Below are 20,159 nucleotides of genomic sequence, written 5' to 3' on the forward strand. Positions count from 1 at the left end.
TTGGACAAAAAGAGAAATCGTCCCAGTCCTCAGTGAGTTGTTTTATATAATTGGCCCTAGAATCATGACACCAATAATTACACGTGCAATTTGAGACTTAAGTACACAAAGCGTTCTTCTAATTAAGACTCAAGTAAACACCTCATACCTCAAACCCCCGATAACTCGAACATTCGCTAAGTCGAACTGGTATTGCATTCCCCTTACCCAATGCATTCATTAAATATGCAACCGATAACTCGAACTTTCGCTATCTCGAGCAGGGCCCGCGCCGCGAATCTGAAAGTGGGTGGGGGGAGGGTGGGCAAAGGCTAGAAAAAGTAGGGGGACAAAGCTTTTTTACTCCTTTTACTGCAGCTTTAAAACTACTTGCTTCGCAAAAAAAGGGGGGCCATGGCCACCCCGCCCCCCTTGTGGTGCGGGCCCTTTCGAGCAACTTCATTGGTCCCTTAGAGGTTCTAGTTATCGGGAGTTTAAAATGTAGTCCCTTTAACACCAACTCTAGTTACTGTTCAATAGACGTCTACGCGTCAAGATAACCCAATTCACCATGGACAAATTATTAACTTGACATTATCAATGCATTTTTATTGTGCAAAATAACGTTTATAATAAACTCACCATTTCTAACTGAATAACTCTTCTATTCAAAAATCAGCTAAAAATGAAGGCTAAAGGCTACCCCTTTCTTGCTATTATCACTGTGTCATCGACCCCTAAAATGTGTAAATTTTTGGCAGCGTAATGGGATTCACGGAAGGACATTTTTGTGTTTCAGGCTTTTGTTTAGTTCAGGCTTCTTAATCTTATAAATTGCTGCTGATATGCAAAATTATTGTGCCATTTCTGCCCGCAATCGACAGCCTACTTGATAACTGGAGAGTAGAAATTGGTTCTTTTGAATAAATTGAAGAAATTGTTTCTTTTTTTAACATAGCTAAATACAGTAAATCCCTGCAAAGGAAAATATATTTCTTCACGCTTCAATTTGTTCTTGGGTATCGCTTTAGGATGCTTCTGGAGATCGTAGGGTTCATACATTAGGATTACATTCTAAAGGTGTTTAGGTATTAAATAGGCGATTCAGGAGAGTGGTGGATACCTGGGGGCGAGGGGGTGGTCGCCTTCTAATATTTTGGAGGGCAGAGGTCTTTTGTTCTAAAACATGGGGAAATGAGATGTCATCTTATCAAACAACAGACTTGTCCCAAATCTTTGACCAAGTGTCCGCCCCTGGTTCAGGGGCAGTGCCTGTTGAAACAAAAACCTCATTATTTATAAAACCAGAAAAGGTTTAAAAATATCTGGTGCTTAGTAAAAATTGCTTAATCAAAGAAAGACACCATGTGGTGCTTAATCTAAACGGTTCTCCTTTGCAGGAATTTACTACATGTTGGAGGTCGTGCACAAGGGCCACATAAACAACTTGAAATTCGATTGGCCGTCATTGATTGGCCCGCTCGTGTTATCCAACCAAAATCACTATTTAATTGAAGGAATGTTGGAGACAGGATCTTTCAAGTGATCACATGATTTCTGATTTTAACTTTCTGTGGCACACGTTATCGGTTCCCTATCAAGCGCTTAAACCCTGTGAGATTTCTGGAGATTTCGAGAAATTCTTTGCAAAGCAATACAGCTAGGTTTTTTGCAGCAACATGAGGGCGTTCAACAACATATCCAAAATTTAAAAACAATTTATTAATAATGGGAATTGTAACAGAACGTCGCAAAAATAAATACCATAACAGCAATTGTTGCCATTTTGACATGGTTAAGGGGATTAAAATAAGCCGGCATATCTTCATAATGTTGGAATTTTTCAATCCTAGCATTTAAATATGTAAAATGAATGGAGGAATTATAAAATTACGTAAGAATTTTAGAGGTAAGCATTCAAAGACGTTCTGATTCATCTAATCTAAATTCTCTAAACTTGCTATTTCACCAACAGTGCCTTATAATAAGAATCCCCTGGTGATGAACTGTGCCCTCTCGTAAACCTTGAGAAAAATATTCACCCCTGTTAATAAAATATGCTACTAGGGGGTTCAATTGTTCTAATGTCCAATAACGCACAGCTTAATAAACAATTAAACAATTTGCAGATTCATTTAAATCTATGTTACTACTACGTAACTGACTGTTTCACAGTAATTAAAACCAATTAGCTATCCTTCTCTGATTGATTTACTATTCCAAATATTGGTCTAATTCGTGTAAAAAGTTTATAAAGAATTGAGCGCAGTTCCATCTTTACATCAAAAGTTATCATCTCACACATGAATGGATAGAAAATCGGTACGTGGTCCTTGAACTAAAACAGAAAATATCAAGAATAAATTTTGATGGAAGAGGGAGCACAGAATTTTGTAGCAATGTAAAAGGGTCGGCAGCAATAAACAGCAACACTTTTGATATGCAGAACTTGTCTGTTTCATCAGAAGAGCTGAACAAAATAAAACCAAGTCAGAATAATGCTATAGAATTCATTTGGTAAGTTTTATTTGGTAGCCTAGAGCCGCTCGGTGTTTGGATTAGGGCGAACACCCCATAAGCCCCTCCCTGGTACTAACTTGCCCAAAAAATCCAAAAATTTGGCTGTTTGGCCATTCCTGTTTTCAACACTAAGCACGGTGGAAAATGAATATCTCAAGAAAAGAAATATCTTTAAATTGAAGAGAAAACTTTACCCTCTTGTCATCTAATTTGAGCAGCTTTGTTAAAACTAGTAACACTAACGAGGTCCAAGCATCGCGATGTTTAGTTGATTCCAACGAAGTATAATATACAAGAGTTTCTTCTGCAACACTGAAATAAAAGAATAAATATTAGATTTCTTGAAGAAAAATTGGTGATGATGGAGAATAAAGACCTTAAACTAGTATAAGTAGATTTATTTTTCATCGATTTATCAAATAGACTTGTCTTCAAAATACAATCAAAATTTACAAGAAAAGTAATCAAAACAGAAGAATATATAATTAATCAAAATCAAACAGAGAAGTTAACAATTTTTTGTAGTTTATACAATAGCACGTGGAACCATCCCATTGAGTTATCAAGCTCTTTAAAGTATTAAGATTTTTCGACGATTTTAGTTCCTCTGGTAAGCAGTTCCAAATTTGTGGTCCTAAAAACTTCAGACTGTTTGTGCCGAAGGTAACATTATTTGGCCTATAATGAGTAAGATTATTAGGATTTTGAGATGAGCAATTAAAGGTTCTAATTTGAAAAATATCTTCCATGAAAGATGGATTAAGATCATTAACAGTTTTAAAAATTTTCAAAGGAAGTGATCAAAGTGGTATTCATGTGTCTTAAAAGAACACACTTTACAAAATAAAAACACCTAGGCTCGATTTCCTGATAGCCTAAGAACAATGTGAGAACATGCTCAGTTTCAGTTGGAAAATAAGCAGAAATTTTTTAACAGGAATTTTGTTTCTCTCATGTTAACAAAACAAATTAATTTTATGCGCTACTAAAAACGCCATGCAAAGCTGTGTTTCAGCGGCCTTAAAAACAAATTAGTAGTAGCTTACAGAATGTAGTAGAAGAATGTACTTGTAAATGTACCAATGTTGAAACAGAGTTAAAATTAAGAACACCCGAGCAAAAAAAGTTTCTAAAGATAAGAACATCAGAAAAAATTATTTCCTTCTTGTAAAAGAGTGTACTGAGAAAAGAAGGGACGTGATTAAATAACATTCCTGTGCATTTCAATGTTGCTCTGATTACAAATCTGTGTTTTTGGGCATTTTTTAACTAACAAACGGCATGCCGAAAATGCCCACGAGTCAAAAACAAAGAAACTGCTGTGCTGAAAGACGTCCAGATTGAGAGAGGTCCAGATACTGTTATATCAATTAAAGATATAGAAAGATATACAGGATTATAGAAAGATATTAAGAATTAAAGATGCAAACTCTATGAGTATCTGCTTAGCATTACTCAATCTCTACTATCTTAGCAACCGAAGACGCTGATGTCCATTAAAGAAAGATTTTGACAAATCAGATTCGTTTCAGATACCTGGTAAATGTCACGTGCCAGAAATCAGTTTCTCACATAAGCGTACCAACGTAGAGAATACACTACAAAATCTCCGTCAAGAAAACGCAACGTACCTTTGCAACCGTGCATCTATGTCCGCGTGTGATTCACTGCGTGAATTATCATTATAAATCCCAAATAATATCCGATAAACGCAAGCTAAACTACAAGTCTCTTGTTTCAGTAAATTTGGTCTTGATTTTCCTTTTATAAAACCTACAAGAAGAAAAGCTAACGTTCAATGTTTTTTCAATAAACTGTTGTAAATGTCCTTACACTGTGGTAAATGTCCTTAACGCTATCATGGGCGCAACCTTTTGAAGCCCAATAACGTGTGAACGCTCAAATGTGGATTTTTCTTTATTACAATGAACGAATACTGCCATGCATACTTGGTGGAGCTGTAAAAACATGGTGAATGCAAAATATGGTTGAATTCGGTTTACATTGGATGCATGTGGACGCACAGAGTTTTTAAATCCGCAAAAGAAAGTTTGTGGACTATAAAATATCTGTATATGTGAACGAGACCTTAGAATATCGCGCTTCGCTCGACCAACTCAATTGGAATATTTTGATACGCAAGTTGCGTTAGTGACTCTTATAAGATTCCTCTCTAAAGAACACCTAAGTAGCCCCTTCTGTTGTATCGAAGCGGTCTGTTGTTTACGGTTAAGCCAAAAGGGGATTGTGGGTAAAACTGGCTGTCCGTTGAACTACTGGCCTTTCCTGAATCTGTCATTCAAAGAAGATTTCATGGTTACAACTAAGCGTGTGAATAAGACATTGTATCATTACCTGCTTTCCACAACAGTGTCCGCTGGTCGTGATTTTTATTGAAATTGCTGGCGAATTTATGCGACTCCATTAGAATATCGGCAAACGAAAGCAACTGAGACGAAGTCAAATGTGCAAACATGCCAGTATCTATGAGTGACGTCACGTGGGCTGCCTGCGGGTCCTGCGAGGAAGTGAAGGCTATAAAAATATCGATGTTGGAATAAGCTTCTTCAGTAAAGCGATGTTTACAACACAAGATGAAGTATGCAGGTAGTAGGTGTGAAAACAGGGCAACTGTTATCTGGAATGAAGCTTTGCAAAATCCAACAGCCTTTACAACAAGGAATGTTGTCAACATGAATATAAAAGCGAGTGTAAACACTAACAGTGAAATATCGAGCTTCCAGTGATAATTTTTGACATGGCAAGCTTTGGCTTCCAAAAGGAAAAAACGTTCAGCCCGACTTAAAGCTTGATGAGAGCTAATATTGCAACAGACATCATTTTTCTCTTTCTTATTAAACGCGTTGGTGTACAGAAGCAGGCGGCTCTAATTGCTTAGTTAGAGCTGCCCATTTCTTTACATCAAACCGCTTAAAGCTCGGCCTATAAGCGATTACAGCTCGGCGGTAATTTTAATTTTTCTTTGTTAAAGATGTCCGTTTTTGGAGTAAATAAATGAAAATTTCTCGGATAAAGAAAACATTAACAATTAATTCTGTTGGACATTAATAGCTCAACACTTAAAACCTGAAAAAGATTGGCATGAGATCAAAAGTACGTATTACAGAAGAGAAAATATTCAAGAAAAAACGGTTAACATTCTACGAAACAGTATCGAATACCAAATAACAAAAATAAAAGGGCTTGAATGAAGAAATTGAATTTTATTTAAAAACTTTAGGGGATTGCTACGTCTTGGTGATAATAAATACGACATGGTAAGTTAGAGTTAGCAATCTTGGGACAGATGTCATATTGGGCATAAATCGTTCGTTTCGATGCGTTTCACTAAAGATCAATCATAAAGTAACAATGGAATTCCAGATTGATGTCAAAGCGCCATGCTGACTTAATGTGCATCGCATTAAACCTTACAAAAAAGAACACAAGAACTGCTTGATAATGAATTTTGAAATAGGTCAAAAATTTAACATAGTTATCGGACGTTTAGTTAGACGATGCTTTATTGCAAAATTTTGAGAAAAAAATGAGACAAGAGGATTTCTGTTCCAATTTATGACAAAAAATCAACTAAATATAAACCAGCCCATGATAATTAATCAATAACAACAAGGAAGAAAAAAAAGATGATGATTGATGATAATTGTGATAGTGATGATAATCGATATATCAACTACTGTTTAACCAACCTTTACTTAATTTAGCAGTATGAATACCAACCTGTGCAACTGATTCGGTCTCATCATCCTTTGTAGGAGTGTTAATAATTTTCTGTTTACAAATTAAATAATTTTAGATTTTTGAATGGCAAATAATGAATAACGAGCATTTACAATGAGAACTGCCAATTGATGGTCCACTGGTTTAGAGCTTTAGCTAACATAACAAGATGGTGTTTAGACACAGAGATTGTCAACTTTTCTCTATTCAGCTGCATTAACAACTGTTGGTTTAACATTATGTTATCGATAGCCCTTTATTCTTGATTTGATATAACAATTCTAAAGTTACTCCCAAATTTATAATGGCATCTCTTTAACGAGAGCTATATCAACGAAGGTCGTCACATGTTATTTAATGCATGCAAAATTAAACTTGCTCGAATGAATATGGAACAGAGGCCTAAAAAGTAGGAAACTCTTGACTCACTCATGAGCCTCTGTTTCGCTAATGCCCAATTTTACGGGCGCTACAACAGAGTGAGGCAGTAAAGTGAGGCAGTAGCAAACAGAGGCTCGTAGAGTAAGTCTATGGAAACATAGGGACAGCAGTCATTCTGTTTCATGGACTACCATGTTTCTTTCAGCGACAAACCCTGCAAAAAGCCTAGGAATAAAATTGCAAGTTTACAATGTCAAATTCTGCCATGCCCCCCCCCCCCCCTCTTGATCCTATGTTGATTTACTGAAAAATGACGTATGGTATAAGAAATTTGGATGCTTTTATATATGAGTTGTATGATATTCGCAAAGATCATCAACATTGCTTTGTGGGAAGGGAGGCGGATGTTGTAGTATACTTGAAAAGAAACGAAAATATGAGAAGAAGACTAATTCTGGTTGGTTTCCTGGCTGGGTGATTTTGGCAAGCATTGTGACATTATTAGTTGAATACTAACCTGGGCAGCTGCCATATTTTCAGCATCTTCCTTTTTGCTGGTTGCCGGGAAGAATATGATGTTATCAATCGTGTTAACAAGCTCGAGCTGCACTACGCATTTTATAAGCAAGGAGTTGAAAAGCGTGCGATCTTGAGTGATTTCTGGTGAAGAAGATCAAGAAGGACACATAATAGAGCATAGAAATTATATATGCAAACATATCGAATTCTTGATGTCAGAAATTTACAACTCCTAAAGACAGTCAACTTTCAAGAATTGAACTTTCAAACGAAAACAAAACGTATTCAAACGTATCCAGGTTATTGAGGAGAGCCTAAACATTTTTAACTACGAAGGGGATCTTACTCTTTCTCAAAAAGGATTCTTACTTTGTCTCGTGATCGAATGGAGGCTTTCTCTCGACTCAGCACGAGTCATCGGCATTACTGGCGTCATCGGCAGACTGTGAACGCTGATGTCATCCCCTTCGTTGACGTCATATGCATCCACGTCAACTTTTGCTAAAATACAGAAAATGCAGTTGATTGAGGGTCCCAAATTAGAAAATGTTTTATCAAATCGCCCAAGGATGTGAAGGAACGTTCAGAGAAGCTTAAAGAAAGACTTTTTAGCATTGCACTGCAAAATGCAACGGAACCAAAACTCTAAGTTAGACAAACGGTGATTTTTACAGCAAGTTTCAGAGTCAATGTGTGGCAAACTTACGATTATTTGCCCGTTGATGCCCTGTCCGATTTTCTGTAGATTCTGATAGACTGTCCTGCAACCAGAAAAAAAGTACATAAAACATCAAATCAACTTAGTTTCCTTTGCATCTTCAATACAAACTGAATTGGGCAGGTCTGGCTATTTTAGGGGTTCGATTGCCCATGCCTGCCGTGTTACGCGTCTCGTGATTCAAGAAACATGACCCATCGCGCTGCTATACAAAGACTAGCCTGCAAATTACGTCCCAGAACAAAGATTCTTGTGAGACAAATCAAACAACAAAATGTTTCTTTCCTATAAGCATTTGAAATGTCTTCTGAAAAGAAGTTCAACCCATTTCCCACCATGCACCACATTCATTGATATACCCCGCCTTGTCATAAAATTTCACGGCCCGGTATGATTTGGCGCGATAAAGCTGAAACAAAGATTGTCCTTCTTGTTACATATAACAGTGATGTCTTTTACCGTAGTTTACTCGCGGTCAATCTTCGCAAAGAAAAGAATCTAAAGGCTCTTCTTTTGATTAAAGAGTATTTTCGTCAAAAAAATCACAAGGTCTTTATCTAGGCATGGCCCACTGAACTATTAAGCGTGAGAAGATACCATCATTGCCAGGCATTACAAAAAATTCATCATCAAAATACACCCTTAAGAACAATTGACCCTCAAACTTCTATATGTAAGCGCTTTTAAAACAGCCGTAGAAAAATCTGACCTTTATCGATAAAGCAGGCTTTGGTTTGCATGGGTCTATTGTATTTCCCGACCCAACAGATCACAAGCATTATGTTTACAATAGAAACACAAAACACAAACCTTGGAAGAGACTTGGTTCTCTGTTTGTGCTACGTCCGAATGACCTTCGGGTCGCCATGTTAACAGTTTATTTGGTAGCGACGCTTCGAATATGTTTCTTATACATTCACACGTCATTGTCCAAATATCCATATTAAAACGCTGTCCGTTTGAAACTACCAGATTTTCAAGGCAGTTAACTCCAGACCGGGCTAGCTGTTCATTATCTAGAGATTAAATTAGATTTTATAAATGAGCAACAATGAATATCAATAATATAGCAGACAGAAAAATTCTCACACGGTAAAAAACTGAATAAAACTCCGTTAAGTTTCATCTGTTTTCAATATAAAAACAATATTTAATAAATGAAATAAATATATGTGTCTGTTTATAACATTGAGCACAAAACTAAGAATTTTTTCTCTTGAAACATTTTGCTATTTAAAGGAAAATTAAACGCTAGAAAATTGCAAAAAATCTCAAACTTTTCTGCAACCCAAATTTAGCATATAAGTTCAACAATACGATGCTGTCAAAAAACTCGTATTTTAAAATCATGCACTGTTGATCTTATCGAAAGTAGAATGATGGGTTGCATTTGTTTAGGTTTAAGGGAAATATGTGTACAATGATTCACGTTTAGAACGCCAAAATTGAAAGTATTAGTATGATAATATAATATTTCATGAAATATTAAACAACTACGAAAATCACTGGCGAAAATGAGCTGAATGGCGAGGTCTAGTCGGCAGTTGCAAACAAGCGTACCTTGTTGAACACACCAAACCAGTTGGTGATACATATCCGCCAAAAGAACATCTGCCAGCTCGTCAAAATACTGGGTGAATACATCGACAATGGCATAAAGTGCATGGTTACATGTGGTCGTCATCCATTCTGCTTTCTTGAAAGCGAAAAATACAGTGTTTGTTGAAGGATTGAAACAGTATATTAAAAGTGCAGTATGCCTTTCCTCTTTTCGTTCGTAAATCGAGATAGTAAGGCAAAAGTTTTCAAGAATCCTTATAGAAAAAAGAAAATTGGAAAGTTAGCCGGCTTCCTAAATAGCATACCATATAATTAAATATCACATCATTTTAGTGGATTCTGCAATTTTGTTGACAGAACATAGCTGTATCTAATATTGGGTTTATTAAAAAAAAATTTCTTGTCTTGCTTTTTTAACATAAAAGGACATCATTTCGATTCAGGTTCTGTGCTATCAAAACCAACGGTGCAAATGACCTGATTTCAAAAAAAAGCAAAACAACATTCAATTTAGAGCCACTTATCTAATGATATCCAGAAATATCCTCGAACTGATTCTAAATGAGATTTAAAAAACTTGTGGGTTATGTTAAGACAATGTATTCTACAATTATTAATAACTTCTTAAGAAACATTTGAATTCAATTATAACTGACTCCTACCTCCATCCAATCGATTTGCTGATCTGGAAGCTTCATGCTATCGAATATTCTGAAAACAACTTTGAATATTTCCTTCCACCAATGTTTATGAAAAGTGTGGCCGTACGACTTCATGATTTCAAACATCACGGTAAGTGCTCTGTAGAATAATTGAAGGGCTGATAAATAAAGAAATTAGAAAATCTAAAAACTAATACTGCACGTGAATAGCATTACAACAGGTCTTACTTTTATATAAAGCATTTAGTTAACTAAAACAACAAGCTTTGATTGACTTAGAAACTCGAGTTTTCATAACAAGACTTAGTCACAGTGGAGCCATTGCTAAAAAATATAGGCATCAAGCGTACGAAGTAAGGGCTTCTCTAGTAAGAAGTTCCCCAAAGACTTAAACATTAAAAATAAATTTATCAGCACATTGAGATATGTATTACAAAATGTATTGCTTTCAACCTCAAATCTAGGTAATTAAGTTTTTGAACTTGATTTTACCAATCAAGACAACTTTTATTTCACTTGCAGTGTTTTGAGTAGATCCGTGCTAAAATGATGATCTTGGGCAAAGTTGTTGTGACGAAACTTAGCTCTTCGGGATTCTGACTTCAAATTCACCCTGTATTAAAATCACCCATACTTCCCAGATAATGTTAGCTACACAGTCTATCAATCGATTGTAGAAAAGTAAAATTGAATTTGGCGGGGCTTCTTCTAAAATTTTCAAAAAGCTGTACCTTCTTACACGAAATCAACTCTTTGAAAATGCGAATTGAAAAGGACTTGTCCAGGGCAACTATGACGTATGCATTTTATAATAAAATATTTTGGCAGCGTCGAATTTCTGACCCTAAACCGTACTAAAAGAATCTTAAAAAAATTAGTGATACAGTTTCGATACAATTTGGTAGAACGTTATTAAAACAAAAAATTGGCTGAAACAATGTTTCGGTCAGATTAGCTAGAGATTCTTAAAATAAATGTGATGTAATTTTAAAGCAAAACAGGCAAGAGTACTTTCGCTTGCAAACAGAGAGAAACTTGACAAAAGAAAAGGCCTAAATAAAAGAACTATAATTTTATGTTATGGGCTGGAATGTTTCCTATACTTTTACAGAGGTGCTAAATTACAAGCGACAGTATTCTTGAATAACAAATCAGCCTCGGGGTTCTAAACCTACCCCTCTCAATGCAGATTATTAACGTTTCCAAAAATCTTACCGCAATATACTGCGATCATACCTTGTTCTAACATCCAGTTTACACCGACTGATGATGCAGGAAAGCTCAAAGATGACAGGAAACCAACCACGAACCCAGATTCTGTCCGTTTCGTTAATCCCAGCATCCTCGACAAAATGTTCCTTGAACATCTGGTTGGTTATTAAGAGTGGTTTTAATAAGAGAAAATTTTAAAAGAAATATATGGATGTTTTATGATTAAATACATTCAACAAAATATTTCCTGAGCGTCTAGTAAATAGAGTGTGTTGATTACAGAAAACGTTTACAAGAAATATATGGAATTTGTCAAGAGTAAAAATTTTTCATGGCTCTTGGATTTGGAAATGCGAAACAACATTTTGCCACGCTATCCGTAAAATAGGGCTAAGATTAAAACCTGAACCAAACAAAAATTAAGAAATTGTTTCAAACAATTTACACAAAGAGAATTAAGAGCAATGACTGAAGCAAGTTCTATCGCACCAGAGAAAGAGTAGGATGTAGGTCAAATGGGCTGGATAAATACTATTCAGTTGAAGAGTGCTACTTACTGACGTTACAAATAAAAAAGTCATAAAATCTATTCAGTTTATCATATTATCGTGTTGGCAGCGTTTAATCGAATGGTGTAATTATTTCCTGCATATCTTTTTGTCAACACATTTTTTTCAAGCTCCAAAGTACTAATTTGTATCATATTTTTTTATAATAAAAAACGCAGCCAAAGAGAAATGTCAAGAATAGTGACGTATTCTAGTGTTGTTGGTTTATCGCGTCCTTTTGAAGGATGGCAGATATCACGCATGGCGAAAAACGACCTAAATGCAGCAAATATTGTTGTTCTGGTGCACCAAACGATACTCTCTCAATGACAGTTACAGTGTCACAAATGTTGAAATGGCCCTTATTTTGAAATGATGATTGTCCTTATTTTAAAAAATATTTGGCGATATATTAAGTCTTCTGCCTAAGCATACGCCAAAAGTAAGGAATGGAGATATGGGTTCTTGTTCACCAAAGATTTTTTCGCATCATTAGGAATTCCTTCATTTTAAAAGTACCTGTCACATGAACTGGAAAAGTAAACACACTAACTAGTTTGAAGACACATACCACGGGATTTTCATACACGTGTTTTCCACAATGACGTATTAGTCGGATGGCTTCCATACTTGTGTCAGGAAAAGCAGCATTGCACGAGAATTCGGATAAACACTTGACGGCATCTTGGAAGGACTCGACAGTCACCGAGAAGTGCTTCTCGAATATGATTGCTAAAATTTGATTCGAAAAATAAAAAGCACTGCACCGAATAAGGTTTCAACTAGACAATGTTGGGGTTTATTTGGACTAGAAGAATTACTGACATGTTTTATAAAATCTTTATAAAGACGAAGAAATCATGGGAAATTCATCAACAACAAAAGACGAGCTCCGAAAATTCAATCCAAAATCGAGAAGAATCCGATAAGCAAAAGAGAATCGCGAATCCGCAATGATCTGATAAAAAATCAGCATTGTTCATCCTTAAAATACAATGGCGGCGTTTTACGCTTTTCTATGTTTTTTTATAACCTAAGTACAGGACTAGGACAATAAATAAACAGAGACCTAAATTCCGACCTAGACTTCGTGTTTACGGAAGATGGACGCGTTCCTCCAAGTTGTAAAAGGTCTGGTCCTAGATGAGTCATCTGACGTCACGATCAAACGGCGTTTTGTATAGAATGATTTACTTAGTGGCTGATCAGTTCTCGCTAGGAAAGCAACGCGACAGTAACGCACGATATTGTCAGATCAAGCAAATTTGTCAAAGTAGAAAATCACTAAGCTTTGTTGGTACCTACTGCTCAATCAAATCTCAAACTGAGAAAATGAAGGAGCTATTGGATTCGAGAGCAAAGGAAAATGGAATTGCAATACCGTAAAGTTGGAGAAAATTGGCTTCTCAATACTGCTGAAAAGGTTAGTTAGCTAATGCAAATAATTGAGTACTGCTCAATAATGCAAATAATTAAGTACTGCTCAATAATGCAAATAATTGAGAACTTAGTAAGACTGGTGTTCTATTGCTTTATCGTTTATGTATACTGATAGCCTGAGGTTTACTTTACAAGAGGAAACTTAACATCTAAAAGTTTAAGAAAACAGGATATAAAGATCCAGCATTTAGAATTTTGAAGCACCGTCAAAGATCTAGGCTTCAATGCTCACAACTATTTGGTGAGGCAAAATTTAACATCTTACTAGGAAAGAGATCTGGTCAGTTTCCAAAACTTTAAGGAAAGCAAAAAGTGGTAAACAATATAACAAATGTTGTCTTACCGGTCGTTTGGAAAGCTAGGTCTACGATGCCTTCATCTAGGTCCGACGCCGCAGAATGGAAAACCGAGAAGACGTTTTTCCATCCGGATTTGATATTGCGGGCTTGAGAATTGACCATTTGTGCAACGCATCGAACAACCATATCCCGGATTGTTGAAGACCTAGTAAAGAAAGTTACAATATAACAACAGGGAGAGTAATACGCTAACTTTTAAAGTTTAGAAAAGTTGATGTTTTTGTTTTAGAGAAAAATATAATATGACTGTAAGTTTGATGAAAGTAAAACCAAATAAGAATAGGCAAGCGAAGCAGGAAACTTAAGATAAACTTAATGAATATTTCCAAAACCCGTTATAGTTCGAAAAACGTCCGTTTAGTTGGAACCCAAAGAAACCATTTTCTTACCTTCGTTGTGTTTAACTCAAATGTTTGTTCACATTGCAAAGAACAAAGGTAAGAAGTAAAAGTGGAAATAAGAATGGGGCAAAGAAATGTTAATTAATAAAGGGGAACAGAACAACCTTGAAAGGATAGAGGGACGAAAGAGGGATGGAAACTGGAAAACGTGAGATAGAAAAAGGATTAAGCAGGACCAAAAGAGAAGTTGAGATAGAAGGTGCAATAGAAAAGGATTGAAATTATGGAAGAATTGATTTAGCAGAGGAGCAAGTGTTGAAATTATGGGAAAATTGAAGGTAAAACCAGGGGTATTGAGGAGAAATGGTAATTAGGGAGAGAGGAGTGTGGACGAAGTGCCTTTGGCGACAGAAGAGGGGTTGTTTTAAAGAGACAGGCAGCGGTAAAAGGTACAGAATGCAACTCGCGGTTGAGTATCAGTACATAAGGAAAAACGCATTAAAAGCTGAAGGTACCTACCCGTTTTTTTTCATTATATATTCGAAAGGTCGAAGGAAATCCTTTTGAAAGTGGAAGTTTGACAATTCGCCTTTTTCTAAGAATTTCATTGAGAGTTGTCGCAATGAATCGACACAAAAGAAAGCGACTTCCTCATTTGGATTACTGCCGACCTAAAATAAAAAATTTGAATCTTATTTGTAACAATTTTCGATCTCTGTAGAACGGAATAAAATTCAACGATTGATTATCCTTTTATTTAGCTAATGGTTTTGACCTTTTAATGGCGTTTTGCACAACCGCTCTTACAATGTGTAGGCACAGAATAGAAAAAAACGCAGAGGAGATCCGAAAAAAATGTCCAATAAGCTAATAAGGCCAGTCTTACCTTGTTGAAATACTCTCCGAGCACTGCCCAGATTCTCGACCATTGCAATCGGATACGATTCATGTTATAGTACGCGATTTCGACGATTTTTTGCAAACTGAACATCCTTGGAGATGAGGGGTTGGAGAGTTCGTCCATTGATACAGCGGCAAGGGCAGTAACGAAGTCAACTGCAATAAAATTAAGTTCATCAGACGAACAGAAACGAGGAAACCATAAAGAAATATTAAAGAGATTTTCATTCCAACACAAGATATACATATCAACAATATATCCTACAAAATGTTGATCATGACTTGACTGGACTGATCTTATGAATGTGCAATATCGATATTCTTGACTCACTTGAAAGTATAATAAATATATTACGTCATGCTTCCAAATCTAAAGAATATTCCATCCTTTCGAGCATAACATAGAGGCGACACTTTAATTTGATTAAGCCTTGATCAGGACATAACAATTTACAGAGAGTATATATCTCAAGACTACCAACAAGAAACTGGTTCTCATGATAAAGAATTTGAAATGTTGAAGAATATTTTTGAATCACTGTTTTTAAAGATTAGGAAATTTGTTACCACTTGCTATCAATCGAAAACCTTTGTTTCATTAAGAAGTTGCAAGGGGTGGCTGAGCCCCCTCTGAAAATTCCCATAGGGGCTCGAGCAATAAAGTCAGAGGCGGGAACGTTTCCCACAAAAATAGTGTGTCTTCTTTTTCTGACAACCATGGCAGAAATGAGAAAATTTCAGAAAACGGTCAGAAATCAGGCTGGATCCACGCCTGAAAGCACTCATGCACTTGGCGTCTATGTTATATATATAGCATTTGTGGAACACTACACCCTACCTATTGCTTCTCCATCCAAACGTACTGATCCAGTAAATATCCTATCCACTGCAACAACAATACTTTGGGAAGATGTTTCGCCAACAGATTCTTGCAAGCTCGATAGTCTTTTAGCATCAATGACCCCTGAAAAAGCATGGCCTAGTCAGTGAACTGATGACAGTCAAAATAACAGCCAATGTGATTACAGTATAGAATTTGATTTAGTTGGAAGATATTAATACTGCGAAAGCACATTTCTTGAGCTGATAAAATAAAGACCTTTTTCACGATATGATAATCTAGTAACTAAAATTATCAACTAAATTCACTCAATTCGCGTGTCAGTAGTTTAGAAGCTTCCAAAAAACAGCAACGGTGACAGGGATATTTATCGACTTGAAGTAACAATGAGTGAATTTTGGGGAAATTCTCCAAGCATACACACCCAGTGCTCCCCCTTTACATGTTTAAAGCTATACAAAGTACACCTGCTAGCTTCAAGCGATAATCTGAAGCATTAAAATATGTAGATGGCATAGCGACTTGATTTTATCATAGAAGCTATGGTACCTTTTTTTATAACAATGAAAAAGCTTGATTATTGAATAATCAAATGGGCTTGATATTGACACTATAATCTCGTAAACTGGACATTCAGAAACTTTTTAAACGTGCAATGTCGATATGGTGAAGCAGTCAGCTTTCACTGCAAACCAACCATACCTCCATGAAGATCTTGCGTTGGCATTCCATATGACGAGCCTGTACTTGGATGCTGATGGGACATAGTTGAGCCAATGTTTCGGGCTTTGACGCCAGTGCCAATCAGTTGAAGCAGCTCCAAATGCGATATGCACTGCAGAATCTATGGGGAATACATTGCATGAAAATATAAGTAATTTTGAAACAGCAATACATAAAAATGCATAGAGTGGAAAAGCCAGGATCAAAATATAAACAATTTAATATTTTGAACACATTCCCTAAAATAACATCTTAAAATACCTTTACATTTGTTTTCATCTGTTGCAAATCGGCTGAGATATGGCCAATGAAAGACCTCTAGTTTGCTAACAGAACTATTGTTCTTTTGGTCTGGCTTAAAGATTTGAGAACAAAAACGAAATCACAGTGATTTGATGGGAAAGTGCCTCCGCTCATGTGGCCATATCTCAGCAAATTTGTGAAGCATTTAACTGATCTGAAGGGTATGCAATTCTAAAAATGCATCTTTATAATGTCAACTCTATGTAAGTTTAAACAAACCACAATTTTGAATTAAGTAGAAACATATATACAAAGCATGATTCAAGAAAAATAAATGTACGAGAATCTTCTCTGTTGGAAAACAATTATTTGTATTTCCACCCATTTTTTGAGAAGTTACTCAGATTTTCCCAAGGATAAATTACCATTTTGTCATGTGAAAGACAAGATGAACTCAAGACCTTGGTGGTTCGGATACATATAACCTAAATAACTACGATAGAAATGCGACGATAGACATAAATGAAAACAGCTAAGAATAATGGGTGACGTCAGAGTTGCGCCATTTCAGTCTCTACTTTGCCGTAGCTAGACGTCGCGATGGTTGTGAATAGTGGCGGACACCTGGAGTCGGTCGCACCCCTTCCAATATTTTGGAAGTCAATGGTATTTTGTTCGAAAACAATGGACAAATGTGATGTCATTTTATCAAAACAATTGCCTTGCCTTCCTCCCCCTTCCCAATAATTCCCCCAGCGTCCACCACTGGTTGTGGAGCCAGTGTTGTTGAAATTGAGAGTTGCAAAAATGGATAAACAATAGAGAATGCGTATCACTGAAAGACAAAATTCAAAATATGGAGAGTTTCCCGTATCAGCAAAGTTGATAGTCTGGCTTTTTTCAAGTATCTTCTTGTTTCAAGAAACTTGAACAGCACTTCTTGAAAATCCTCAATGCTTGCCAACAATTACTTGGAACAGCTTCTAATTTTCTAGCACTTCTTCTCCACATTGTGCTACTATGAATCTTGCTAGTTTAGGGAAATTTAAAAACAAGAGACACGTTTTCTTTTATTGTATGTATGTCACTAAATATTAACCTAACATTTGCAGAAAGCACGCAAAAGCAGAAACATAATATGCGAAATTGTTTTTCGTCTGACATTTCTTTTGTCCGCTTGTTTGCTTTTCCGTGAGATCTTGAAATCTTTTGGTATCGAGGTTTATTCACTAAGCCTTACATTATTTAAGGTTACAAGGAGATGTGGATTGATATAATACAACAATTTCACTGTAAGCCTTTAAAAGCATTTGGCAACTATTATGCCTAGGTATTACATCCTTACCTCAAACCACGAGTGTCCAAGATTATTCCCATCAGTGTAGGCAACTGTGATCAATGTCTTGATCGTGTCGATGTTCTTGGCTTTCATTTCTGTTATAACAGCATTTGCTGTCAACAAACTAAACTGGCACAAGGCTTGCACGAAAGCATCTCTCTCAAGCTGCAAATGATAGATACATGTGCGTTTCAATTGTGTACATTGTTATTTAAGGGGTATCATTTGACTTTGAAAGTGTATAACCGCCACTAATCATCCAAAAAAGTTGATATCATGTGACAGATCTAGGAGAATACAGTTTGCTATCCGTGAGACCAATCAGAGAATCCAGAGCAACAACAACTGTGACAAGATTATCAAAACTGGAATTCTGCATTGATTGGTCTGCTAGAAGCTGAAAAAAGAGCGGAAGAGGTTCGCGAAAGAAAAATAAATATCCCTGTAATTCAGATATTTGAATAAAAGATAGCCGAGGGAAACCTCTTCGGTTATAGAAAAAACAGAACTTAAAGAATGATATTTCATAGTTTTGAGACAAATAGCTTTCAGAAGATCCTCCAAAAAGCGCAAAAACATAATTACCTAGAGAAATTATGTAGCTTTAAAAATCATCCAGCAAATTTTCATACCTGCATTTGAAAAATACAAGAAATCCTAACAGCACATCTGATGCCATCCAGGCAAAGGGAAATTACAGTGGTGTCATCATTGTCTTGTACACCTACGCTGAAAGCAGCCAACATTGGTGTCCAAGCGACCTGGAATAAAAAATACAATTCATGAGCACATTCAAGTGGACGATATGGAGTATGATAGATTTGCTAACATGCTCAAAAGCCTGATCCAAAAGACAAAACAAACATGAATGCCAAGTAAAGGCTATGCAAATTATTGTAAAAGTACTATAGCCCTGACACGAATGTCGAGAGCTACTGACTGTATGTTGCCAAGAGACTACAAGAGAGTTTTCATTGCAAGAAATTTTAATTCTTAGGAAGTTCCTGTTCTTTGGAGGTGTCATTACCACAGTAGATCCAATGGGGTTAATGGAGGGGGGCATGGGCTCCCAAACATTAGGACCTATTTTTAGTAGACGCTAAATGTTCCTTTCAGTGCTATAAGAAGGCTTGGCAATGCAAATCTACCAGGACCCCTTATGCCATTTTTCGCACATTCCTTGCGATGAACCTCCATGAAGCACAGATTACACCCATCATTGCCTTAACTATGTGCATTGTTAGACCATCTTAGCGAAATGCTGATGATAATCATAGCAAATCGAAAAAACAGACGGTCTTTGATCAATTTACCAAGGATGAATTACCATTTTATCTAGTAACAGATAAAATGAATTCAACACCTTGGATTAAGAAGCAATGGATACAGCTTCACTTATGACATCATCCTAAGCAGTGCAAAAACATCACATGTCAAGAGGCAAAATATACTTAGAGAAAACGCACGTCAATTGAAAACCTTGAAAAAACTTAAAGGATATGACCATCGTTGGGTATCTTTGAATACATCAACTGAGGTTAATTAAGATGTTGATGTTGCTTTGATGTTGCTAGTAAACATCCATAGACAAAGGGTTTTATATGCTTCACCTTTCCAAAGAGTTTCCTAGAAAGCTTTGTAAATTAGGTTTGCTTCATTTGGTTAAACGAATATCTTACAACCTATGATAGGCATAAGATTTTCAATCCACTAGGCAGAAACGATAGGCATTCTCGAAGTAACGAATGGTGTCACTGTCGAGAGCTTCAAAGCTGATTCTTTATTAAACTTGATTAAGAAGGATTCCCTCCAAGAAGAAGTTCCATTTCCTTTATCTGCAGAAGAAACGACCACGCATAAGTTTCTTGATTGTCACGAGCTCACATGTCTTTGGATACCTACTTCAACGACAAGCTTTTGGCGCAGTTTCAGCCAAACATGTAAATCAACTGAAATACGTACCCTAAACATTGGCCTGACATGTTCAATATGCTGAGCACGGAGAAATGTCATATCTACACTTTTAGCGTCCTCCATTTTTGATTTTGCAGTCTGGGCCATGAGCTCCATTTCCTGCAAATATATTGTCCGTCTTTGCTTTTCTGTTAACATATCTAAGGATAAAAAAACAGT

At 36.3% G+C, this 20,159-nt stretch overlaps 1 protein-coding gene across 3 annotated transcripts in view; it reads right to left on the bottom strand.

Annotated features, from left to right (window-relative positions):
• Positions 1–934: 934 nt before the first annotated feature.
• The window catches only part of LOC135689156 (brefeldin A-inhibited guanine nucleotide-exchange protein 1), a 38,336-nt gene continuing 19,111 nt past the window's right edge, over positions 935–20,159 (bottom strand). For 2 of the 3 annotated variants that reach the window (XM_065206297.2, XM_065206296.2), the window contains exons 17-37: positions 19,989–20,140; positions 18,659–18,787; positions 18,033–18,191; positions 16,424–16,565; positions 15,719–15,844; positions 14,867–15,036; positions 14,500–14,651; positions 13,624–13,784; positions 12,412–12,572; positions 11,317–11,447; positions 10,081–10,219; positions 9,419–9,554; positions 8,669–8,874; positions 7,847–7,901; positions 7,510–7,641; positions 7,139–7,281; positions 6,241–6,291; positions 4,855–5,017; positions 4,131–4,272; positions 2,694–2,811; positions 935–2,317 (exon numbers count right to left, since the gene is read on the bottom strand). In XM_065206297.2, coding sequence (XP_065062369.2) covers positions 2,168–2,317; positions 2,694–2,811; positions 4,131–4,272; positions 4,855–5,017; positions 6,241–6,291; positions 7,139–7,281; positions 7,510–7,641; positions 7,847–7,901; positions 8,669–8,874; positions 9,419–9,554; positions 10,081–10,219; positions 11,317–11,447; positions 12,412–12,572; positions 13,624–13,784; positions 14,500–14,651; positions 14,867–15,036; positions 15,719–15,844; positions 16,424–16,565; positions 18,033–18,191; positions 18,659–18,787; positions 19,989–20,140 — 2,918 coding nt within the window. In that variant the 3' untranslated portion in view covers positions 935–2,167. The remainder of the gene's footprint in view (positions 2,318–2,693; positions 2,812–4,130; positions 4,273–4,854; positions 5,018–6,240; positions 6,292–7,138; positions 7,282–7,509; positions 7,642–7,846; positions 7,902–8,668; positions 8,875–9,418; positions 9,555–10,080; positions 10,220–11,316; positions 11,448–12,411; positions 12,573–13,623; positions 13,785–14,499; positions 14,652–14,866; positions 15,037–15,718; positions 15,845–16,423; positions 16,566–18,032; positions 18,192–18,658; positions 18,788–19,988; positions 20,141–20,159) is intronic. The other variant, XM_065206298.2, reaches the window with a different exon arrangement.

The sequence above is a fragment of the Rhopilema esculentum genome, chromosome 9, assembly GCF_057945365.1.
Source record: "Rhopilema esculentum isolate cy_ngs chromosome 9, ASM5794536v1, whole genome shotgun sequence".
Classification (NCBI taxonomy): Eukaryota; Metazoa; Cnidaria; class Scyphozoa; order Rhizostomeae; family Rhizostomatidae; genus Rhopilema; species Rhopilema esculentum.